This window comes from Anoplopoma fimbria, chromosome 6 (assembly GCF_027596085.1).
Source record: "Anoplopoma fimbria isolate UVic2021 breed Golden Eagle Sablefish chromosome 6, Afim_UVic_2022, whole genome shotgun sequence".
NCBI lineage: Eukaryota > Metazoa > Chordata > Actinopteri > Perciformes > Anoplopomatidae > Anoplopoma > Anoplopoma fimbria.
In genome coordinates, this window is record NC_072454.1 from 25,634,200 (window position 1) to 25,659,647 (window position 25,448).

General features: G+C 43.2%; 1 protein-coding gene across 1 annotated transcript in view; it reads right to left on the minus strand.

Moving 5' to 3' along the window:
* birc6 (baculoviral IAP repeat containing 6) overlaps positions 1-25,448 on the minus strand; it is a 101,241-nt gene that overhangs the window by 60,634 nt on the left and 15,159 nt on the right. The window contains 39 exon segments of the mRNA XM_054600455.1: positions 24-199; positions 670-1,241; positions 1,393-1,651; positions 2,671-2,781; positions 2,932-3,058; positions 3,844-4,004; positions 4,122-4,238; positions 4,328-4,481; positions 4,899-5,032; positions 5,362-5,535; positions 7,279-7,462; positions 7,545-7,760; positions 8,106-8,237; positions 8,452-8,579; positions 9,041-9,178; positions 9,377-9,513; positions 10,667-10,886; positions 11,048-11,400; positions 11,895-12,103; positions 12,220-12,434; positions 12,640-12,739; positions 13,526-13,834; positions 14,473-14,660; positions 14,745-14,891; positions 15,757-15,890; positions 16,098-16,245; positions 16,456-16,553; positions 17,679-17,810; positions 17,913-18,074; positions 18,278-18,411; positions 19,236-19,402; positions 19,530-19,661; positions 20,519-20,650; positions 20,888-21,048; positions 21,329-21,473; positions 21,476-21,553; positions 21,691-21,840; positions 22,701-24,371; positions 24,563-24,621. Of these exon segments, the coding sequence (XP_054456430.1) occupies positions 24-199; positions 670-1,241; positions 1,393-1,651; positions 2,671-2,781; positions 2,932-3,058; positions 3,844-4,004; positions 4,122-4,238; positions 4,328-4,481; positions 4,899-5,032; positions 5,362-5,535; positions 7,279-7,462; positions 7,545-7,760; positions 8,106-8,237; positions 8,452-8,579; positions 9,041-9,178; positions 9,377-9,513; positions 10,667-10,886; positions 11,048-11,400; positions 11,895-12,103; positions 12,220-12,434; positions 12,640-12,739; positions 13,526-13,834; positions 14,473-14,660; positions 14,745-14,891; positions 15,757-15,890; positions 16,098-16,245; positions 16,456-16,553; positions 17,679-17,810; positions 17,913-18,074; positions 18,278-18,411; positions 19,236-19,402; positions 19,530-19,661; positions 20,519-20,650; positions 20,888-21,048; positions 21,329-21,473; positions 21,476-21,553; positions 21,691-21,840; positions 22,701-24,371; positions 24,563-24,621 (8,164 nt within the window).

The window sequence follows — 25,448 nt, forward strand, 5'->3', positions numbered from 1 at the left end:
ACCAAATCATTAAAGCCCATTACCTGTCTTCCCATGTAGCCACAGGCCATGTATGTGAGGATTGGCTGTAGCATGACCTGGACTGAGGTGGCCCTCTTGCTGAGGGTTGTGAGGATGGTGAAGAGGCCGTCACCCACTGAGATGGCATCGAGACCGCCGTGAAAGTTCTCATGTTTGGTCAGGTGGAGACCGCTGGCTCCTGAGGAACAGAGAAAGAGATATTAAAACTCTCATCAGCCACAACACATTCTTCCTCTGAAAAGTTGAATTTGAAAGCAGTTAAACACACTGTAGATCAAATCCATACACTTTTACGGTTTCGATGCTACGGTGTTGGTCTGGTGTGACCAGTATGGTGGCTAATGTTTGGCAATGCTTTAGGAGCCAAATGATGCTGAATGACTAACATGACGGAGTCGGTTTGCTGACTTCACTTCTCTTCTTGAGTTACAGTTACACTTCATTTTTATCCCATTAATGTTAATTGTCACCACAGTGGCTCCTGTTCAGCAAAAGTTACATGTTGTATACTTTACTTTATCTTCTTATACTAAACATTTATTTTTTAACTTCCCAATTTGCCATTGATTTGTGGACAGTAAAACATGAACAATGAGGTGAAAGATGGTGAAACTGCTGGTAGAGTTTATTTTCTGTGATTTGTCTTACCTATGATCATGGCCATGGCGCTGCTGTTGCACTGTCCCAGTGCTGACAAGATCTGGCTCATAATTTGCTGATTGGCTAGAACCAGGTCGGCCACACCTGCAGGGGGGCCCTGACTGAACACGGATCCTCCAGCCATGCTTTCCTTGCTGCCACAGACTTTCTCCTCGTCCGACACACTGCTGTCAGCCGCTCCACTGCCGGCTGGCGGCAGCCGCCCACTAAACTCTCTGTCTCTGGACAGAGGCAGCTGCACCAGCAAGTTGACCAGCTTGAGGAGGTCAAACATCAGCTGGTCACGCGTTGTCTCTCCACAGACAGCCTTTGCGTCTCCTGGCCGGATGATGTTGGCAAACAAACCACCAAAACAAGCCCGAGCGCCCACAGAGCTGTCTGAGCCGCTGCGGGAAACCACTTTGTCGGAGCAGGTGATGTAGTGGTGAACCAAGAATGTGACGGACTCGACGACGGAGGAGATGGTAGCCACTGACACCACCTCAAAGTTTTGCTCTAGAGTAAACTCCAGTAGCTTCACCTGGGCATCCAGCGGACCCTGGCCCGACTGGAACGGACCCCTGAGAGGTTTGGGACAAATCATTAGTTCCCAAAGAGCATTTATAGAGCATCTAAAGCAATTTTCATTTTGTCATTATTGTACTGATGACTGTGTTGTAACATGCCGATATTATTAATTGAAAATACCTTTCTCGAGGAGCGTTTGCATACCTCTCAGTAGACAGGATGTGCATGAGTTTGAGAAGAAACTCGCTGAACATCTGCGGACACGTGGAGGACAGGTGGACTTGCAGGCGGCTCAAAAACTCGTGCATGGCCTGGGTGGCGGTGGGTCCCACCTGAGAGCTGTGCTGGCTCGTACTGTTGGTGCTGCAGCCGGACAGGAAGCGCACCAGGACATGAACCATGGTTGGATCAGACACCATCTGCTGTGCGGTGCTTTCCTGAGAGCTCATTCCATTGCTGGAGCCTGGAAGTTTAAACACAGACTTTTAAAAACATCATTGAACACCAAAGAATTGACAACTTTAGAATCAAAAGGGCCATCTCCCACACAGCTGTTTGTTTCCAATTATTACAGTACACAATGAAAATCACCTAACAAAGACTTAAGTTGTCCGTTTTTTGGTTTAAGTTACAGCAGGTTATTGTTTCACGGTAATAGATTTTTGAGCTGGTAGCATTCTGCTCATCCATTCAAAAGTGCGCTGACATCAAAAGTTTAAGAGGTGAATGCCAAAAAACGTTGCATTCATGAGTAAAGAGGTATGTAAAATAAAACATGTAAACAACCAATAAGCAAACATGGATGATTCAAAAATATTATTCTAAACCTGGAGTGTATTTATGAGACATCTTGGCTAAAAGTAGTTCCTAACTGAATGAAATTGAATTCTTGAAGTTCAGGCTAGAGCTTATTCAAAAAGCATTCAGCTCTAAAATCATCAGTCAACCTGCACATGCTGTTTTGCTTCCAGTTACAATTATTTGATAAGTCAACATTTGTTTTCATGAATGATTCTAAATTATATCTTTATATCCATCTAATCTTTACTTTCAGCCTCTGTAGACTGTATCGAAAAACATTTTATTCCACGTTCTCTTACAAAGAACTAAGCTCCTGTCTGATCATCCAATCACTGCGGAGATAATGACTAAGCTCTTTCATGCTCTTTCAGAATATTCCCAGAAGCGGCTCTCCACTCTGCTCCGCTACAAAATTACTTTGTCTATGAGCTGGAGCACAACAACGTAGATTATAACAACAACAACCACAATTACAGCAGACAAAAAAGAAACCATGTATGTATGTAGCTTACTGGTAGAAGCACAAATATCCAGGAAAAAAAAAAATCACTAAATCAATGTAATCTGCAACAAAGTAAGCAAAACGCTCACTTCTGAAACACTTGCAGTGTGGTATGACCCTACAGGATTTTCACAGTTGTTGATGACAAAGAGGGAAACCAGTGAGAGTGAAACACTGACCGCAGGCCGGCATGTTAGTCATCAGGGTGAGAGAGTGCAGCACCAGACACCACGTTCTCAGGGAGGTGTTTGGGTACCACGCCAGCACTGTCAGGAAACTGCTGATGGATGCTGGACACACGTACACACAAAGAATATGTATTTTCAAATACATATATATTTATAATAAGAACACAATAAAAAAACTGTCCAATGTAATGGATGTTACGGATTCAGCTCTCTGTGGAGCTGAGAGGAGAGACAGGGTGGTGGGGTTCTGACCTTGGTTAAGCGGGATGGTGGGCACTCGGCTGGCGTTGAACAGGAAGATGTCTGATCCGCTCTCTTCATTGCCACCAGAACATGTGTTGAGACTGAGTGTTAACCACAGCTGCAGCAGGGACTCCAGCTGAGAAAGAAGAAAAGGGTTTTCAATTCACTTTGTTTTCTGTTAAACATAAAATGGCACTGAGTAAAAAGTAGAATCATTTACATGACGCCTAAATGTACACTAAATATGATAAATGCACAGTATAAGAAGATATTATTGAAAATGACTGACACTGGAGAATGTGCTAATGAAACATTGTTAGGAATTTCATTTGAAATTTGAGTTGGCTTCTATCTTTTACAATTGAAAAGTGCTCATAGAATAGTAATAGCTCCCTAGCAAAAGCAAAAAATAACTCTGCGGGTTTTATGATCAAGTGGATCTAGTCTCACTCAGAGGTGGTGAACTTAACATGTGTGCACAATAAGACACACGATGGTTAGATTTATGTCTGATCAGAAGTGTTTTCAGTTAGTTCTGGTTAGTTTCTCTTATTTTTCTCTGATCCTCAATAGGTTACTGCAGATGAAAAGTGATTGGCTAGACATTAGCAACACAGTGACAGATGGTTAACAATGTATCCTAGCAACACGCGCTGATAGGCAATGGACATTGTTGCTTGGACATTCACATGCTAATTTCCCCATTGTGGGACTAATGAAGGAATATCTTATCTGATCTTATTAAACCTAGGCGTAATACAGACTAGGCTTTACTGCAGGCTCCCATGGAGCTTGGAACAGATTTATAAAGAAATGGGAAAAGATCCATCCACAGTGACTCAAAGCTGTGGTCAGTGCTCCAGTGAAGACTGCAATCAGTGATGTATTTTGTCTTTTACATTTGTACTTGTGTGTGCTGACCTGAACGTGGTGGACCTGCAGCATTGAGAAGAGCTTGTTGAAGCAGGAACTCAACATGGGGATGGACGAGGACTGGATAATCAGGCTGCCTGCTGGAGGAGAGCCTCCTCCGTGAAGAGCCCTCAGCAGGGAGTCATCAGTCCCATTGGAGGCCTGGCTCACTGAAAGCCAGACAACAAGCAACTCTTACAACCATGGTACATATAGGAACTGAAAAGAAGAGTTTGTCTCCAGGTTGATGAGCACTTTGGTTGCTGTCTTTGCTGTTGTGTGGATACCTGTGGATGAGCTTGAAGTGAGGGCCTGTAGGATTGAGTCGGCCTGTAGAGTTGCCATCATTTTAAGCATCAGTTCAGCCTGCTGCTCCAGGCCCACTTCTAGCCGGGCATCCAGTGCTGTGAAACACAGAATCAAAAGGTCACAGACATGGTGATGTATATTTAGGGAAGGTCAAGACCATCCCCGAAATCCAGCCTCCACTTACCCTGTGACACGGAGACTGACAGACTCTGAGACCCGGGCTTTTCAGCAGCAACTGGAGGTTTGGACACAGGGATACCAACACCTCCAATGTACGGGTTGTACCCGTACGTGCCATAGTCAGCGCCCCAGTAGTCATACCAGGTGCTGCTTATAGGCTGTGGACGGACACGAGATGGAGGGAACAGGATTACACTTTGTCCCATGTCAACAGATCAACTTCTACATTTGATCCCAAAATCCCAAAATTATGATTTAGCTAAGTAAAGCGTGTTATGCCAAACTCTTGATTACATCAATTCAAAAACAGCCAGGAGAAATCAGAGGAACAATCACATAATTGTAAAGTTTATTTTCTGTGGTCCTTCAGTTTACTTAAAACACTAGCCAGCTTAAAAATATATATATAATGATATGAAGGTGTACTTTTGCAAGTACACCTTATAAAAGCTATATCACAAAAAGTTGTAAAGTTACATAAATTGCCGTAACATGAAAAGACAAGCCAGAGCCAAGTAATGGCAGAGTAAATGGAGAGAATAAAAAAGAAGAATAGAAAGTCATAATCAACATACCTTAAACACTTTGGCAGCTAGTGGATCTTTTTCCAAATCAATATCTAAAGGATCAATATCAACATCCATCAGGTCTTGTAGCAAGTCAAAGTCTATGTCTTTATCTTTTTCCAAAGATGACAGAGGTGGAGCACCTTTGGATAATGAAAACAGCCTTAATATTGCCGAGCAAACACACTAGGGAACCATACAAGCAAGAGACACTCTTTTAGCAGTGTTTCTACATGTTTGAACTCCCACTCCAAAAGGCAGAAGTAATACCATAATAATACACATGAAATCTTACTGTGGAGAAAAACACTAAACATGCAGCCATGAAAAAAAAGAGCAGTTCACCACACAAATACTTTATACAGTGATGATAAAGTGTGGGTTCAGATCAACATCTGTGTGGTGTTGTGTTGTGTTGAGAATGGACAGGGCACCCACGCACTTTGGAATACTGAGGCGGCCCCCGTAGTACCTGCAATGATATCAGGCACCAGGGCCTCATCAATGCTCTCTACCAGGGGGATGGGTGCCGGCTGGGGTAGGGAGTCATCCGAATCGGCTCCTGCTGAGGAGGACGACGCCCCGGCCTCCTCACCCACTGCCACCTCATCCATGACGTCCAGAGAGCCCGCAGAAAGCAATTCACCTGGGACGACAACAAAGTTCACACTTCATTACACAATGTTCTTTATTCAACCTTTATTAAAAGGCGGGATTATCCCATTAAGATTTTAAATCTCTTTTAAAAAGGGGGTCTTGGCCAAGATGGCAGTGTAATAGATTCACTGTATAAAACGCAGATAACAATAGAAAATGATCCTAAAAAATATGAAAAATGTAATAATCTAATTTAAAATGCCTCTGAAGCTCAAAACTTTAAAAGCACTTTTAACAAAAACGGTGCATGTTCCAAAGAAGTTGTACCTTATTTGTTCAACACAACAGAGGTTTCAGCTACGGATTGTATTTTTTTTGTTTAGGAATAATGCAATAATACTGTTCTCTTTTGAGTCAGTTGCATTTATGATACAATTTCATCATTGTAGCTATGACAGGACTGTGTTTTGTTTTCTAAAAGCAGACTGTAAGTCATTGGGAATTCCATTTCTTTATAAAAACTCATTTTATTTGTTCTTATAAGCCCTTCTAAAATCTGAGCTCAAACTAAAAGTTTGATATTGGCCTTTAATTGTTTGGTTAGATGGATCTCTTTCCTACAATAATGGAATAACACGTGCTGCCCTCCAAACTTCCAGTATTTTACTACTTTTTATATTAAGGTTGAATATGAAGTTATATGAAGCAATATTCTCAGCAACAATCTGTACAAAATACAGATGTAATCCATCAGGGCCAGCTGGTACATCTCTTGATGTTTATCCTTTTTAAAGCATCCTGGCCTCATTAATTGCAGTAGGTGTCAAGTTAAAAACCAAAGGCATCTTATTCGTTCTGAGTCAGAGGAATTTTGAGTTTTATTTGCAAGTGCCATGCGTGGAAACCAGTGGCAATAGTTTATCTATTCATCAGGTGGAGAAGTGATTATGGAAGCTGAAGCGGATTCCTGCTCCAGAAATAAGCTGTTCATATCATATATGATGTTTATGAGGGAGTGTGCTTCCCAAACAGAGCATTTTTTTTTTAATGATTGAAGATGATCAGGTCATGAAATTATTTTTCTGATGCATTTTGTATGTTTTTATGCATAAAGTCGCTGAAGGAGTGACTGACGTTACCTTCTATTCTAATTTTCCCTTCTATTCTTCTATATTTCTTTATCTTGTATTTTAGAAATGTGAACCTCACTCTGGCCCTACAGGATAAGTCAATCTTTGGCACACGAGGTAGAGCGCTCGTCCCATAACCACAAGGTTGGTGGTTCGAACCCCTCTACAGTCAACATGCCGAGGTGTCCTTGAGCGAGACACCTAACCCCCAGTTGCTCCCCGGGCGCAGCCCACTGCTCCTCCGGGATGGGTAAAATGCAGATAATTGAAATTTCCCCATTGTGGGACTAATAAAGGCTTAATTATTATTATTAAAAAATTATTAGAATTCATCTTTTGCGGCCTATGAATGTCCGCACAAAATTTGGTGCAAATCCATCCAATAGTTGTTGAGATATTTCACTGAATTAATGAAAGTTTTGAGCAGCTGGTGGTGCCACACAAAGTCAGGAGGTCAACAAAATCATTAGAATTTATACTTAAGGGGTCTTAAATATCTGTAGAAAAATGTCAGGCTGTAAGTGTTGAGATAGTTGTAGACTGACAGAGAGACAGACATTGCTATCTTCATTATGCTAGCATGACAGATAAAAACAAAAACTACATCAGGGCAAACTAAACCAAAAAAAGGGGACAGCAAACCACAAGCAGACGATACACACCTGCTAGGATGTCCTGTAGCATACACGTGAGGGAATACTGTGCCCAGGCTCCCCCCCAGGAGATGTCCCCTCGGTTAAAGTCTGTCCCCACAAGTAGGAGGAGCAGCCGCTCAAGCTGCTGCTCAGACACCACCTCACACAGGTGGATTGTGGGTCGCGTGGCGTTGGCTATCCTTGCAAGGACCTGAGGGGTAAAGAAAGTACTCATTTAAGTGTATACACACAATTGAACTTAACAAGTCCACATGCCAGAGTCTGATAAATACCTTGCAGACAAAGAGGAGCAGGTCAGCATGGCAAGTGAAGTCCATAGAGAGGAGGAAGAGGGCCAGCTTCTGCACCACAGAGATGCAGCGTTCATGGGAGAGCGTGAAGGGTAGAGGTTCTACTTCTGGGGCTTCTTTGGCTGATGTGGACTCTGTGTCCAACGTGGAGCGGGGCCATTCGGCTGTCCGCCGCAGACGGATAAGATCTTTAAAGTGCTGGAAGAGAAATACCAGGGCAAAAATGAACTGATGAGACATTCATAAAGTGTATTACAGGAGCAACACAGATTGCTTTTCTCCAACCCCACCCCAGTAGTAAAAGTCAGTTGTAAAGACTAGTTTGTAAGGTATGGGGGTTCAAATTCTAATATTTTATTTAGATCTGTAAAATTATAATGTAAGTCTATCAATGACAGCCTGGATAATACATTTTAATTGATATGGAGTGGTGTTGGTGTCCACCTGAAAATGGTAGATCAAAACATGGAGAAATCCTTTCTGAGCTGAGCTCATGATGGTGCTGCATACTGTATGTACAGCAGTGTATGATGAAGTGCTCACCTTGGATGTGGCTTGTTTGAGCTTGGCCTGTTCCACCAGCAGTTTGTAGGAGGAGCCTTTGTTGCTCTGGATCTTCTCCTTCTCGATTTGCTCCACCAAAGCCTTCTGTTTTGCTTTCAATAGATTTAACTGCTACAATAAAAAGGGCATGATAAATAAAAGAACTGCAAAAGCATTTGCTCTAGACAACCCATTTCAAGCTGCAGGTTCATGAGAAGCAAATGATTCAAAAAGAGGGAAAACTTTTTTTCTGGGGTTTCTAGTACAAGACTTGCACCATTTATCACAGTCACATTTGTGAGTGCGGGTTTAGAGGTGTGTTGGGGCTGGAATGGGACACATTTACCTGCTTGTGGTGGACGAGCTGCTTGCGGATCTTACGAGAGTAGAGTCGATCCAGGCTGCTGCTGCCTTTAGCTGACCTGTTGGAGTTCTGAGAATGAAGGCTGTTGTTGATGAAGCTCCACTGAATACCTGGAGGAAAGACCAACAACAACAACATCACTTCACTGATGTTGGGACAGTTAAATCACAAGCAGTTGAAGGAGCAAACAAAAACAAAAGAAAAGGGCAGACAGATGAAAGAAATACAAAAAAACATGGAATGAGTGGAGGTGTAAGCAGTGAAATGAGAATAAGTATATTGTAACGAAGTTACAAAATGTTTTCAACCAGCCTACTCTTGTTAAAAAAAAACAATCAAAGATTATTCTGCTTTAAACAGCTCATAATGTGTGCAGTCAATTGGTAAATGAGAATGAGTTGTGAATTTGTAAATGACATAATCAAGTCAAGATGATGCATGTATTTTTTTTTCTTTACTTTGAAATGTTCCATTTCAAAAGGTCCTGTAGTGGAATAAAAACTGTAAACTTAATGTGTAAGACAAAAGGGGAATTCATCAGATGTTGAGAATAAAAGTGCAGTTCATATACCTGTAAAACTTCTCTCTCGCTCTTTCCCACCAAGGTGCTTCTTCCCACCTGCAGCCTCATCCTCTATACTGGCTACATAGTCCAACAGTCTGGACACCAACATCACTACCCAGCTGATCATGGGGATATCCAAAACACCTGGAAAACACACACATATAAGCACATTTATACCTCACATGTCTCACAAATGTAAGTGTACACATTCCCAACGACATACAATTCTGTGTGTAATTTCTGCTCAAGAAAATATCATCAACTTTGAAGTGGTCTACGTGCAAAGCTTCTGGAAAGCGTTGCTCTGCGTTTGTGACGCTGCCACAGTGAAGTTGGCTTTACCTTCAGTCCTGCGCTGTGCAGCAGCTTGTGGCTGCTGCAGTGGAGACAGCAGATTGTCCAGGAGGTTCAGGAGGCCCTCTAACACACCACTGTTACTCAATGATCGTTGGCCTATGCAGGACAGGAGCATGAACACCCTGGAATGAAACAAGATGAAAAATACTGCAGTTAGCGTCCGCCGCTGCCTGGACAGAACAGGGAACAATCCAAAAAGGTGCACTGGGTTAACAAATCTATGCTTATCTAGCTCCCAAATACACGAGAAGACAAATTGAACTGCCTCAAGGACTGACTGCATTTTGGTGGTGCAGTCTTGGATTCTTGCATCTCTGAAGCAAACTTTAACGGATCATTCTGCAGATTGAAGCTCAAACATCCACGGGAAGAAGAATAAGCAAGACATATCGTCAATGGAGGGGAAAATATAAATTTTACTCTGACACAATGTATTGACTTTGTATGACTCAGTCAGTTTGATTTCATAGTAATTTGCCTCTGCACTATACTTTTGCTCTGGTTTATGCTTTAAGATGCTTGTTTAAGAAAGGAGATGCACTTATGACTTCTGGTGACTAGTAGTTCTCTTGAATACCTATGTTGAATACACTTCCTGTAAGTCGCTTTGGATAAAAGCGTCTGCTAAATGACTGTAATGTAATGTAATGTAATTTCATTGGTTTTTAGTTTTTCTTTGATGAGTATAAAAATGTAGCCATTTGGTTATGTGTTATCTGTTATGTTCTTATTTTCTACAACACTTTAAAGAACTGGATTTTTATCAGTGAATCAATGTATTTAGTTATTCATTATTTACTAGCGATAACTGGGCAGCTGACTGGTTGATCGGGCCACTGGTAGTAGCAGCAAATAGGTTTCATACATTTAAAAGTGTTCCACACGAAATGACCACTGTATGAATCACTAGCAGCGTTAACACGTGGAGCAGAGAAACTGGTGAATCTGTTCACAGCACATTATACGATTTAAATCACACATGGAAATGCTAACAATGAAAATACTATAAAGAGGGGTAATCAGACAACGTAAATAAATGATTATTGATGAAAAAATGCAGATCATGAATAATGTCAAACTGGGCCTCAATGGGTTAAGATGCCATAAATTGCAAGGTCCCTGGTTCCAATCTGGCATTTGCTGCAGCTCTCCCTCCCTTGTTTCCTGTCATCTCAGTACCACCTCTAGGGCTGGGCCATATGAAAAATGTTTAATAAAGCAGCGGGACAAATCGGAATAAACCTTGTGTTAGCTGTGTGGATACTGATATCCTACCTGTCCTGAGGGAAGATGAGCAGTTGTTCAGAGTTGTAGAGCTCCTGCAGTACGTTGGAGAGGAACTGGCCCCACCAACGCTCGCCTCCACAGAGCTGCACCAACAGCAGGCCGGCGTGAAGACGGATCTTAGGAGTCCCACTGATGCAAAGGTGTTTGAAGAGCTCCTCACAGGCCTGGGCATGGAAGGTACTCTGGAGCACCGAGGGCACAGCGTGTCCTGAAAATATATGAATTAAGTATGAATCAACAACGCAGTATGCTGTCCAACCAACAATGGTTAAACTCAGGGGAAATATCCAAGCATTTGTAACCTTGTCATATCCTTTACATAACACTTGATGGACCAGCAGACGGAGCTGTGTCCAGTTCCATATTCACCGTTGTTTGAGTGCAGCAAGCTGAGCAGTGTGTCCAAAAGGTAGCGGATGATGGTCCTTAGCTGCTCTGTGGATGAGTTGTGGACCAGCTCCTGGGCCTCTGGAGACCTGGCTGTGGGGAAAGACTTGCGGCTGGCCCCAAGCGACACTCGCAACCGCTGGACAGCGTGGTGAGCCAGGTTGAGTTGCAGCTGCAGCTGGATGCAGTCCTGGTAGGCTGAGAAAACGCGTTGGTCCTCCTCCACCACCTTGTCCGGCTTTCTTAAAAAGTACTGGGCATTATTGGCGCTGTTGAGAGGCGGCAGGTCGATGTTCTGCAGAAGCGTCTCCAGCCGATGGCAAGCTAGATTGTATCTGGTACACAAGAACATGAGAGAATAGAGTATGAATCAAAACCCCACTGAAAATAGTCCCCGACAAATGCATCGGAAAATACAATGGGAATTTATCTTATTCAACTTTTTCAAGATTTATGTCTTCAATAGGAAACACTGGGGGACTAAAAGCCATAGACAGTGGTATAAGTCAGAAAGTAATGAGACTGACTACCACATTCTTGGTTTTGGTCAAATGTCAAATAACGCCTTTTATTAGCTTTTCACAAATAAACATTCATTTAATTTGCTCTAATCATTGTGAAGCACAAATATGCATGGTTCTGTAGCATGCAACTTTGGACCTTTGAGACAATTGAAAAGACGCATTAAATAAAAAGATGATGCGTAACAGAAAATGACTTCTCTAATGAAGAATTTTGGGGTCATTATAGGAAAAGTCAGTCAAACCCAACAAACTGGGAATGCGGTTGGACTATTAAAGTGCTGCAGCTGTTGTACTTCCAGTCTTACCTGCACTGGATGTCCTCCTGCAGTGCCACCATCATAGTCAAGTGCTGATCCACATCTGGCTGACTGGCCGCCTCACCCTCTCCTCTCAGAGGATCGTGCATCAATTTAAGCTCACTCTCCCAAGGCAGGATGTAAGTGTGGCCATAGTAAAAGCCTAGTGGGATCTTTGCCCTGGCATTGGTGCTACCGTAGCGCCCAATCACAGTGATCTAAGAGTTGTAGGAAGCAAACAAGGAGAATACGTCTTTATGGTGAACAACAAAATCACAAAAAAGTCAAGACATCAGGTCAGTCATCCTGCAGCTATCCAAAGCAAAATACAGACCTTCATGAACCTGCAGACAGGTGGTGGCAGCAGGTCGTGCAGAATGAGGGAGTGGGTGCTGATGTCGGTGGCCACCACCAGCCTGCGACCGTCCACCTCCTCACCCAGTGTCCAGATGTCTATGGACAGAGAGGCCAGGTCACCGCAGGTCGGAATCAGAGCGTCAGTCAGCAGGACGGGACGGCCAAAGTCTAGCGTGACGAAGCGACGAGCTCCTAGGAAGAAGGCAGAGGGGTTACAGGAAGTTCACTTTGGAAACATTCCACCTTGTTTTAAATGAAGCTTTATTTTAACTTTACAATTACAGTACATTTAATTTACTCTCAAAAATGTTTCAAACATATATTTCAGAATGTACAAAACTAAATTAGCACCAGTTAGGAGGTGAAGAGGTTTAAATTTCATCATTAAATCACATACCAGAGTGCATGCGCTCTATAATGATGGACTGGTGCGGAGGAGGCTGCAGGAAGTGAGATGCCTGGGAAATGGCCAAAGCCAGACCACTGCCCATGTGGCTCTGCAGCAAAAAGAAACCATTATTCCAAAATTAAAATAGAAACTTTCAATATTTCTTATTTCTGTGCACCTACTCTACTTAGTTTGGTAGTTTGATAGCCATTTTACTTTCGCTTATCCACCCTGCATGTAACACAGGCTGTGTATTGTTTAATATGCATCGAGACTAGATGCTTACTTTCAGAAATATAAACTGAAAATGTTTTGTATAAAACTGGGGATGGGCAAGGAAAAAAAGCAGTAATGATTTTCAATGCATTGGATTGATTCATATTCATATACAATAGAAACAAAGTTGATGCTTGGCTGACCTTAAATAGTCTTTTAGGCTCATAATGCTATAATCTGATTCAGAACCTGAAATTGGCAAATGTTTAAGCTGCAAAGAGATAATCTATCCACATAAATAAACTACAGTCTTGATAATAAGGCTCCATAAAAATCCCACAGCTTCAAATGTTTGCAACCAGGGAATCACGAATTGGTGTAATTAAAGTGTATTATAATATAATATCTGTTACATGTTAGACTAGAAGTAGCCTAGTACCACTTGGACGGTCTCGTCCATTACCAGAAAGACCAAAGGGCTGACAAACCATCAACATCTTGCTACCTCGTTATTCCAAGCTGTCCCAAAACTGCGACAATAAAAGTCTTAATGTCGATATATATCATAAAGTGAGGAAGAGAATGAATCAGGTCAGACCTTTGGTGACAGTTTTATCCCTCTATGAGAGAAGAGCCAGCTGTTATTAACTAGCATAGCATATATCTGCCCGTAACTAACCGGCTTGGCTTTCTGTGTGTTCTTGTGTGTGGCCAGGTTGACAGGCCCGGGGTCCATCATGGAGCCGGGGAACAGGTGAGCTAGCTCAGCGCTGAAGGCCGCAGACACGGCCTCGTTGGGCGGCGTAAGAGGAGGGGTCATGAAGAGGGGAGTGGTTTTAGGTGTCGGGGGGATGACGTCAGAGGGGTGAATGAAGAAGCCCGGAGCAGAGGAGGGGTTGGAAGGCACTGAGTTGTGGATGGGCCCCACACCGGAGGCAGTGGCTGCTGCAGAGGTGGTCTGATGCAGCTTGGCCTCCAGCTTGGCCTTCTGTTCTCAGCACAGACAAAGAGGTATTACTAGCAACTGAATAAAAACCTTGACTAGTATTAAAATATTATAATAACTTGCCGATAAAAAAAAATAAAAAATGGAGACTTCTGGAGTCATATATGAGCCAGAAGTCTGTAATGAAAAGGTACCCTTTGACTCAACCGGCAAGGTCAGTTTCAGTTGGGAAAATGTGTTTTCAATGGAATTTGCATTAAATCAAAGAAGGTTTCTCTATTCCCATTTAAATGTTGTGTATCCCAATAAGTGGTGGTAAAAAAAAAAAAAAAAAAGGTACAGAGAGAGAACAGGACAATAAGAAACACAAAACTACTACTACAACCACTATTCAATGGCTTTCTTACACAGTTTCAGGATAGCTATGATAGCCATTATGACATTAAAAACTCGTAGCCCTTTCCAACTGCAGGAAAATGTTCACTGTGACCCATTATTTTTCTTTAGTTTTGATTATTTCATCCGTTTATGTTACACTGTTTACCATGTAACATAGTGCTACTATATACTGCTCAGTGTCTTAAGAATATTTCTTTTTATTTGCCCACTTTGCCACTAATGCTTTGTGTGTTTGTGTGTTTGTGTGTTTGTGTGTGTGTGTGTGTGGCTTGGTCTCTGACCTGCTGCTGCAGCTTCAGCAGCTGCTGCTGTTTCTCCTGCAGGACCTGCAGCTGCTGCTCCGCAGACACCATGGCATGGGACAGTGATTGGAGCGCCACCTGGGCTGCAGAGCTCAGAGCGGTAGAAGCTTCACCAACAGTTCCCGTCGACAGGCCGCCCACTGCAGGCGTCACGCCAAATGTACTCACTGGGGTTAAAGAGTTGGAGGTTCAGGCAATGACCAGTTCATGAGACTAACACAAGTGTATGAAAAAAAAAAAGCAATGTTTACCAGTGAACATGCTGGCGTCATCACGTTCCACCCGTGTGCCATCACTAGTGGAGATGCAAGTAAAGTGCAAAGGCTCTACCTCCAGGAGTCCTGTCAGTGCTGTGAAGCTGCCTTCTGCTGCTGCACAGCTGCTCACTTTTCCATTCCCTACAGGACACACAACACCAAACAACGAGCTCAAAAAAAACATCACAAGTCTCCTTTAGAAAACTAATGTTCAACAAGCTCCAGCTTTACCCCATCACAATTAGATAGTAGGAAAATACTAACATACCTGGGTGTTTTGGAAAAATGTGCTTTCGTTTTATAGCTCGCTTGCACATAAACTTGATTTGATTTATTGTTCCTAGTAATATCATGAAATCGATGACTTTGAGGTTTAATTGAAGAGTGTTTACATCCATATCCGGTTAAAGAGCCCCTGATATTTAATAGCCAAAATGCATTGCAAGTTCCCTCTGTGTGTGCGTGAGTGTAAACGAACTTCAGAGTCCTGTTTGAGGGCCAGCTCTCCCCCTAAACGGTAGCAATTGTCTTTGAGCTTTAGGTAACATCTTTTAGTGCCTGGCTGTGGGCCCATGTGTAATGTAGCCAGAGTTCCACTCAGCCCTTTCACCTCAGCTCCCCATGTGTTGCATCAGATAACGTTTCTACACAAGCAAACAGGGTCTCTGGCTCAGCTCATCTCCATGACATGACTCAGGTAGGACTCCGCTGAGGTGGACGCCAAAGCGCTGCATTAGAACATCATTCTGAGGATACTGTTACTCTACAGTATTGTTTGTATTGTTATTGAATAAAACACATTTTTCCAAAGGTTTGGTGTGTTTCATGCATATTTGTAAATATTGGGGTCAAGCCTTAGTTTAAACCAATCACAACTGTTTTGCGTGGTGCTAAGCACAGGATGCTGCGACGGTGCCCTTGCAAAATAGATAACACAGATAGTTGGAGAAGAATGTCACGCGAGACACGTGGTGGCTTTTGCCCACCGGTAGTGCAAAGCTAATACCTGACAAGATGTCAGAGAGGTCAATCTCATCTGACTGGACTCCAATGCTGCTGTTGAAGGCGTTCTTACAGGATGAACCACTGACCTCCAGGTCAAAGAGCACCGGGTCAAAGGGAGAGCTGTACAGGCCGTACCTGGAAGGAAATGGACAGTAGGGCGGAAAAGGTTGTTTAGGTAGAAACATCAAGGAAGTAAGGGCACTGCTAATGAGACAACACCGAGCAGTATAAATGAGAATCACTTCAGCAGTAGTTGATTCTCCTTGTTCTTACTAATAATAACATATATAATTAAATGTTATTGGTGCATCACTAGCCTGCTTGAACATAGTAGTTGAGTACCTGGTCTGCAGCAGTGCCTCCAGCGGGGTGAGGCGGTCCTGCAGCTGTCGAGAGATGGTGGTGAGCAGAGAGGCGCAGGAGGTGCTGCAGCCTGCCAGGTCCTCTTCCTTCACATAGTTCAGTAGCACAAAGTACCAGAACACTGATCCTGACACCAGACAGGAAAGGGAGAGGTGTGGAGGTGAGTACTGGGATGTGCTGTGGTCGGGTCTTGATGGTTACCTTAGACTTGCCAAACTATCGGTAGATGGTTAAGGTAAGGATAGGTCAACGGGCAGAGCCTGGAGAGCTTTTCAAATCTAGGGTGACCATCTAGACACGGCGTGTTGTTCTGCATTGTTGTTGCTCAGTTACTTACCACCCGTAGCTGCTGCAGGCAAGTAAGGCATATTGTCTAGCATTGCCTTCAGAAGACTCACGCCAAAACCCTGTTGACTTGGCTCTCCTTTGCCATTGCTACAGCGAGAAATACAACAGCATGATCATTATTATCGCCATATAAACACAAAATACACAAGGGATTACGAAAGAACAACTATATCATACAGGCCTCTTCAACAATGGGAATGAACCCTCCATAAAGTAAGGTGTAGCCATCATCATGGGCTTTGCCTTTCTTTCCAGTGTTCTCCTGAACTCTAAAAGTTCAGGTACTCTCAGGGAAAATAATGCAACAGCTGGTTTGCATCACTGCAAACACAACAATTAATAACACAGGATATGTGTTCTGCAAGGAAGTAATCTTAAAATAAACAGCTTGCATATTCTAATACTGAATATTTAGCAAGTGTGTCTTGCACACATCTGTTGGGGAGTTAGTTACCGGGAAGTACAATTTACAAGGTTGGCATTTTTAGAAACCTTTAACATTTCTAGAAGCAAACTATTTGTTAATTCTGAGTTTAGCTGCCTCCTCCCCTCCAGCACAACTCTTTACTTTACTTTTTAGAACTTTACAATTTCCTGTGATGTTGTGTTTGATGCTATCTAGCGATAATGACAGTACTTAGGGAATGCTAGAATCAGAGTAGGGTCTCCCATCAATATAATACTACCCATCAATCACTAGCAGCTGCTGAATTAATTCAACTGGTTGCTGTCAAACTTGGCATGGTCTCCTGTATTTCCACAAATGATCCATCTTGCCAAGATATCCGTCACTGCTTAATCTGGTATATGGGGGTCCTCATTCATTTATTGGATGCGGCTGTCTACATCTATTCATTGATTCATTGATCGAGAAACTGATTTCATGGTTTGTGTGTATGAAGTAATACGTTCAATGTTTACGTCACCTCCAGATAGGACTGAATTATTAACTGGTAGTCATGTTAACTTTTTGAAAGATGGTGTCCCGCGGTTAATTTAATGTAAACTCAATTGCATTAGTCAGTATAAATACGGACCGTTTGTGATAGCCAGAAGTGAGTGTCATTACTCTACTCTATCTGTGCACCAAATACTGTGGTTACAGCACATAATTTGGAGCCCCAGTATTAAGGGACCTACGCTTCAGTCAGAAAGTTCTTGTGGTGAAAAAGAGCTGAAAGCATCATCACTGATATCAACCGTGCTGCTTACCTTATACAAAGTGCAAGAAAGCGAGCACATTTGTGCGCTATGCTGCGGCCAGCCTCGAAGAAACACATCTGCACAATATCAGTTAGTCGCGTCCGGGTTTTTGCCAGCAGGCCCTCCTTTCCTTCTCTTACACTAAAAAGAAGACAAAGGATATTTTACTTGTCTGTAAAATTTTTAATTGGAAATTTGCGTGACCCAGGTGTCTTATTTGCTGTGCTGGAGCTTTCGTCCTACCTGCAGGGTCCGTTGGAGAAAACTCCGGCCAGCCAGCACAAAATGTCCAGGATGAGGCTTTGAGCATGCTCAGTGGCCGGGCTACCGTCTGTTCGCCGACACAGCGCGTCCAGCAGCTTCTCTTGGAAGTCCGGGAACTGCAGCATAGCACAGCGTTGGACCCTGAAATGCACAGAACAACAAAAAAAACGTAAGTTCTGCAATACGTACAGTAGAGACATCATCATCTGATTGAATGTGTGTTCTGAACTAACCTTTTCTGTAGGATGTGTTTTACTGCAGCAGTTATTAGTGTTCATTATAATAACACTATAATTATATATGTAAACAGAACTTGATGTCCTATCCCTCAACAGTGATCTGACCTTTCTTTTGGCATCGAGGTCTTCTTAAACCTTCTGATTGTGACTGAAACTTCCTGCAGCAGGTCACAGCCTCGAAGGTTTTCTACTTTCTTCAAGGGTGCTGTGGACTCGGTTTTCACTGCAGACACCTTATCCTACACACACACACACACACACACGCACGCACACACACAATAAACAAATAAATCAATATGTGCGTAAATGGTGGATTAATCATTCATTTTGTCTTAATGGCTTCAGCTGACGGCACTCATTGCTGATTAAACAGTTCATTAAACAATGCCAATATGATAATCATGACTTTGGATATTTTTGACAGTTTGAAATGTATCTCATTAAATATGTATAACGTTTTATGCTTTGCTTTGCAGGGGGAAACTACTTTAGTATAGGTTCTCAATATTTCAGGTGCCCATATGCAAACTGAAACTGTTCTTGCTTGCTGTAACCACTCTGGTTCATAGCTGCTCTGAAGAGATCCTTTCCTAACATGATCCCAATGTAAGTGATGATGGAAACATTTTTAGTCCTTGTTCTGTGCAAAAGTAAGTTTTGTTATAATAAGTTAAGGGTTAAGTCCATCTAAAGTAAATATGGGGTTTCAGTGGTCTGAGACGAACCAAGTGAGTATTTGTGCAACTGCAAGGAAACACTGAGACAAAAAAACATGAAAAGTATTTTTAAAAAAAAAAGACAAGACTGCACTTAAAGGACTGTAAATAGTAAGATACTCACTTGGTTTTCTTAAGTCAGACCATTAAAGCCTCATACTAGCCTCATAATTTTGGAATATATATTTAGACTGAACTTGGACTGCACTGAGATTGAAATCAAATTAGGAGCAAACGGTTTCAATGTCATTTGGTCATGCGAGTATTGTTTGAAAACAGACGGGAACAATATCAACACATTCCAAAAAATTTTTAAAGAAAAAAGACTAGAAGCTGTGATTTGGAACCTTAGAGGCCTGAGCCCGTTGCAGCAGGGTAGACAGCGAGTGGGCTTTGGTGCCCTGGGGCTTGGCATTGGGCATTCTCACCACTGGCCGGGGGCTTTCCTCCGTGCCCCTGTCACTCACGGCTTTGATGTGAACCAGGAAGGAGCGGTACTTGCCTCCTGCCATGCCTGCAGTGGAGGGAGCGACAGGACAACTCAGAAACACTTAATGGCTTATTCTTAAAATCATCTTCCTGAGCACAAAAAAAACAAAAAAACTCAGGGATCAGAAACGGTTAGATGTGACTCTCGTTACCTTTGACCAGCTTGGGGCTGGTGAGGCTGAGCATGCCCGCATGGCCAGAGAGATCCAGCCCACTGGCCAGCCACACTGGACCACACAGGATGTCCTCCTTGTGGTCCTCTAGGAATGGACACAGCATGGAGCCTGAAGCAAACACATGAACATTTATTTTCATGCCAAAATGATAGTCTAATACTATATACAATCAAATACAAATCTAAATAAAAGGTCACCACAAAAAAATAAAAGCTAGTCCCAAATAAAAGGCCAGGGAAAATACAAGCATGGATAAACTTATTTTGCCTAGGGCATTTCCATCCCTTAAATTTCATAAATTCAACAATATAAAAGGTGCAAGTGGCTGAAAAAGCTTAATGTCCAGCCCTGATAAGCAGTTTGCCTCACTGTATGGAAGAGACTGGGATCACTTGGTTATGTGTGAGGCTACCTCAGGCTTGACTGAAAGATCCTTTTTCTAACTTTGTTAAACAAAATGTAACAACTTTTATATAGATATAAATGTATTTAATTGTTATATATTAAAGGACATCCACCAAAAAAGGTGGACCCGGCTCAACTTTAGCCACAACCCAATAAAGCTCCTGGTAGACTGTAAGGTAAACATTGACTTTCCACTGTTTACCTAGAGATCGTCGCGACAAAAGATAAGAGGTCAATAACAGATCTCAAAACTCAAACAGGATAATGTTCTTCAACAAACTACAACTTATTACATTTATTACTTTACAAGGTTACAGGAGAAGAAACACAACACAAACAGAAAGATGTTCTTGGTGAACTCTGGTCATATTAACAAAGTTCCTCAGACGTTTGATTGTCTTGGTTTTAACAACAATAAAGGGAAATGTTATTTTGGTAGTAGTGATGCACTCAATAATGGATATATTTACAAGTTGAAAGAGTCCTTTTAAAAAAAACAAGATTTATTAATCTGAAATTGAGCAAAGCTAACTTCAAACTCAAATGGTTGCATTCATTACCAGATGTCTCTTCTATGTCCATGAACTGGATGTCCTCTGTGAAGTCATGCAGCAGAGGCTGGCCGTTCCTTTCCCCGTTAGCATGGAGCATGCTGGAGAGGGGGAAGGAGATCTGTCTGTCTACTGCCGTCTCTGTTAGACATGAGAGCCAATATTTAGACACAGATAGTGGCTCCATATTTAAAACACCCCAATTAATTGAAGCTGATATTGAAAAGAAGAGAAAGAACATCTTGAAACACCAAAGTTTAAAAAAAGGATAATCCGATCAAATCATTGCAGCTGCGAAGAACAATTTTGCAACCTGGATGTATGAGTAAAGTAATCAAAAGGTTTTTAAAATAATGCAACCAAAAGCAGTGTCCTCACCGCTGACTTTGCCCAGCCCGGGTGCCTTGTTCTTCAGTAAGGTGACCTGGAGCTGAGGAATGTTGACGATGTTGGGATTCAGGACAAACTTGAAGTCCACATGGCCCACCATGCAGGCCTTGGGCAGCACCAGCTCAAACACATGCTCGTCCCAGCTAGAGCTGTAGAGACAAAACGGGTCACCACCTGCACCATTATATTATACCAACCCAGATAAACTTATGGCACAGGATGAAGATCTCTTTCAATTACTTTTTGCTGTTAGCTCGAAAGCCATCATATGGAAATGGCTGCAGACTAACCCTCAGACAGAAGATGAATGCACGGTCTGTACCAATTAAATAAACTGCATGGCTTTACATTAAACTATGATGTCATCATACACTATAACCATTACATATGACATCACCGGTACAGCAACTGTTTAGTTTGTTAGGCTACCTATCACTCTGAAGCTTCCAGGTCCGGGTGTGTTGGGCTGCGTCTCCATGGTGCTGCTGGTGAAGGTGCTGTGGGTGGCGTCGCTGCTGCTGCTCTTGCTGCACCTCCACCCAGCACGGCGGCACTGTGGCCGAGAAGCGGGGGTCAACGTCTCAAAGCGTGTCAGCTCTACCAGTGACATCAGGCTCTCTGTGGTCATCGGTTGGTCCACTAGGAGGTCCACTCCTGCACAAAGGCCGGTTGGGGGACAATTGTAGGAGATCAGATTTACAGTATTGCAGCACGCCAAAGAATTGAACACTGAATGTGTCTGGTTAACCATCAGACCATGTGGTCTGAATTGAGAAACCCAGTAAGTTTACCTGTGATCCCAGGGCTAGAGGGGTTGGACGAGGGCTTGGCCCCCTCAAGCAACAGTTCAGCCCCTTTACAAAGGGGGCCATCAATAAACATGTCTCCGTCATCTATATCGTCACAAACACCTCCGATTTGAAGGAAATGAAGTTCTCCACCTTCAGAGGAGGGAAGTGACAAAATTAATACAGACAAATTTGTTGACTTCGATTTTAATGCTAACCTCTGTTTATTTATCTTTAAAATACATCACATCTACCTTTTTACTTTTACTTTATTTTATCAATTTAAATCCGAATGACTAATTTACATTGCTAAATGCTAAATTAGTAAAATCAGAGCAGTTTGATATCAACATAACTTCATAAAGTACATACAAATAAATATAGTAATGGACATCGGTGGTGATTGATTGATTAGTAATTGTGCATCAAACAAAATGCACTTTTTGACTCCGTGAGTCAAAAGACTTAGGTAGGTAAATAAAAAAAAAAGTAATAATTCTTCAAACAGCCCATAAAACAACTATAAAATAAGTTGCCTAAAATCCATTTTTTTGTAGTTTTTTTGTCTTATTTACGGCTGACATTTGCATCGATACCTATGTATATGCAATGAGCTTATATCATCCAATAAATTGGTTATTTAGAAGACTTTATAGGTTTATTTAGAAGACTTTATAGGTTTATTTAGAAGACTTTATAGGTTTACACTACCAAAAACATAGCTAAATTATTTCTGAGGAATAACAATGATGAAAGTTTTTATTTTTCATGTTGTTAACAAATCCCATATAAAGACAATCGATTTGCTTTAGTATTGTGTGTGTATCAAAGTTTGATATATCTTCTTCCTATGTGCCATAAAGCTCATTTGTTGCCCACCAATTATTAAAGACACACCAAAGAGCCACACTGTCACACTGGGTGATATGACAATTTTGAAGCAAGCCTATCCATCCCAGAAGTTAACAGAACTGGTTTCTGCTGGGAAACAGATCCAGGAAGCAAACACTCACCTTTGGTACAGGCACAAAGGCGGTCAGTGCCAGAGCAATAGGTAACTGAGACAAAGGGGTCAGTCTCCTCTGCTGACCCTTCCTTCTTAGGCGGCTCAACCTTTGCCAAGACCTCCAACGTTGACAGGTCCAGTATCATGATGTACCCAGCATGCGTGGTCACCACCAGGTGGCCCAGGCCTGCCACCTCTAACCGCTTGGACTCTTTGTGGCAAGAGGCTGAGGTGGACGGAGTGGAGACAGGAGCACTGCTGCTGCTGGTTGTGGCTACTCCACATGCAGTCCCAGTTCCAGAGCCAGCAGAGCCTGCTGGGCCCGCTCTAAACCCGGATGAGCCATTTTTAGACCCAGAGGGGTGAGCCTCCTCAGGAGCTTCTTCACTGTCATCCTCCCTGTTATCAAGCACATCTGGAGGAAGCAATATAAGAGAGGTGATTGCATCACAAGGGTCCCAGATCTGCTGCACCTTGATAGGTTCCTCATCCAAGGTGACAATACGGGTGGAGTAGTTGAGTTTGTAGAGTGCAAGGTAGCCTCCACTCCCACCACTTGGGGACCTCTGTTGCTGTTGCTGCTTGTCTCCTGGGGGCAGAATGAGGGGTGTCTGAGGCGGTGACTCCCCTGAGAGCTGGCCTTCCACCCCATTGGCCACTGAATGTAGGGGGTCTCCTTTGCGCTGGCTGCAGAGGGCAGAGTGCAGGCGGTTGAGATTGTTGAGAGCCTCCACTTGGTTCGTAGAGCTTAGAGATTCAGCAACACAAGGCTGCAGGACGACTAGAAGGTGTACACCGTCCCAGCAGGGCGTGATAGAGTCCACATAAAGATTCTCCTCTTCCAGCTGTTTCGGCAGCCTCAAGCACTGCACCAGAGCTCCTGGTCGAGGCGGGGTGGAAGCAGTCGCTGCAGCCAGAGTGCTCCATTTGTCCGTGTGACCGTCTAACCCTGCCAGATTAGTTGCTGCATCAGCGAACTGCTGAATGTAAGTGATGGGAGGGTCCTGAAGAAGAAGCTGCTCGTGCGTGTCAAACTCCATCTCTATAATCTGTGGCACAGTGAAGCCCTCCTCGTGGAGCCCCTTGCTCATCAGGTTGTTCATTTGAGCAAATACCTGCCCTGAGGACTTGTCATCCACCTCTCTGATACTGTACAGCAGCAGCACGGGTATAGTCCTGCGAACAGCCGGCAGAGAAGAGGGGCTTGGTGGTTGGGAACCTAGTAGGTTAGAGAAGCCCTGCTCCTGGGCTGCAGTCTGGGGGTTGAAGGTCTCTATCTCCATGGGGCCCTGGTCCTGTAGAGGCCCAGGATTTGGGAAGGGTTCAGGCCCCTGAGTCCTTAGGGGACCATCTGTGGTCCTGCGTGTTTTAGCTGGGGTTGTGGGTGGGGGTCCAGCCATGGGGGTCCCTGATGCTGAACGGTAGCTGAGCAGGCCTCCGGCCAGCAGGCAGGGGAAGGGAATGTTGTGGTGGTCAGGGATCTTATCCTTTGCTTTGCCCTGGCTGTGGGCCTTGGCTTGGTTTAGTGAGGGGTTGGCACCCAATTCCTCCAGGTCCTTGACCGTGTCCTCCAGCACACTGGCCACCACCTCCCACTGGAGCTTCTCTGGCTGCTGGAGAACACTCAGCGACGTCACCCCTAGGCTCACGTCCATGCTCTCCCACTGGGACTGCTGGCCTGGAAAAGAGGTAAGAGAAGAGGTTCCCCCGTCAGGAACCTTACACCAATGATGGGAAATGCTATTTAAAAGAGGCCTAACATAAAGAGATGGATCAACATGGCTTCAGGTATGATCCATCCAAATCCAAACAACAAGAGCACCACCAGCCCTTAGAAATAACAAACGGGGAAAATTCAAGTGTTCATACCTGTTACTGACTCTGATCGGGAATGCTCATCACTGTCTGAGTCCTCCAGCTGGTCATCACTGGAAAAGAAGTAAAAAAATAACTAACATGATATAACACAAACTGAGAACTGTGACTCACTCACACAGGGAAAGACTGCGTAGCTGTGTTACAGTTTGTGGCCCCCCCCTCCTTCTAGTCATCTCATCTTGGGCTGGTGCATTCCTGACATGTGCGCACCAGCCCACGATGAGGCATGCAGGTAAAAGTACTTTGAGTTTGGAGTATAAAGACTACAACGTTCACATCAATGTAATTGTTTTACCAAATGTCTGTCAGAGATGAAAGTAACCGGATACATTTACTCCTGTTCTGTACTGAAGTACACTGCTGAGGTACTTGTTCTTTGACAGAGGATGTGTACAGATTGTGTACAGATTGTAAAGCCCTCTGAGGCAAATTTGTAATTTGTGATTCTGGGCTATACAAAATAAACTGAATTGAATTGAATAACAAAAAGTGTATCTTTCCTGCCATGACACATTTTTTATATATTGTTCCTGTATTTCTCTCCAACTGCCGGTACTATGCATTCACATTCCAAAAAGGTTTAGATTCTTCTAATGAAAGTTCTCAGAGTACTATAGTCTTCTGGCATGGGTGCTAGTGGCCAGTGCACTAGGATATTCACTTTCAGATATTTCCACTTCTGCAGCTAGATGCCTGAAATACTCGTCAGCTGCTCCTGAATTCCCATTAGCAACAGGATGAGTCTTCTGTCCCAGTTCAATGTGTCGTGCACTGCTCTTTCTAGCTCATCACACTGTTTTGATCTCTGTAGCAGCTCAGCTGTGTTTTCTTGTTGTATGGCAGCTTGAGGTCATCTACAATGTTCTTCTGGATTTCA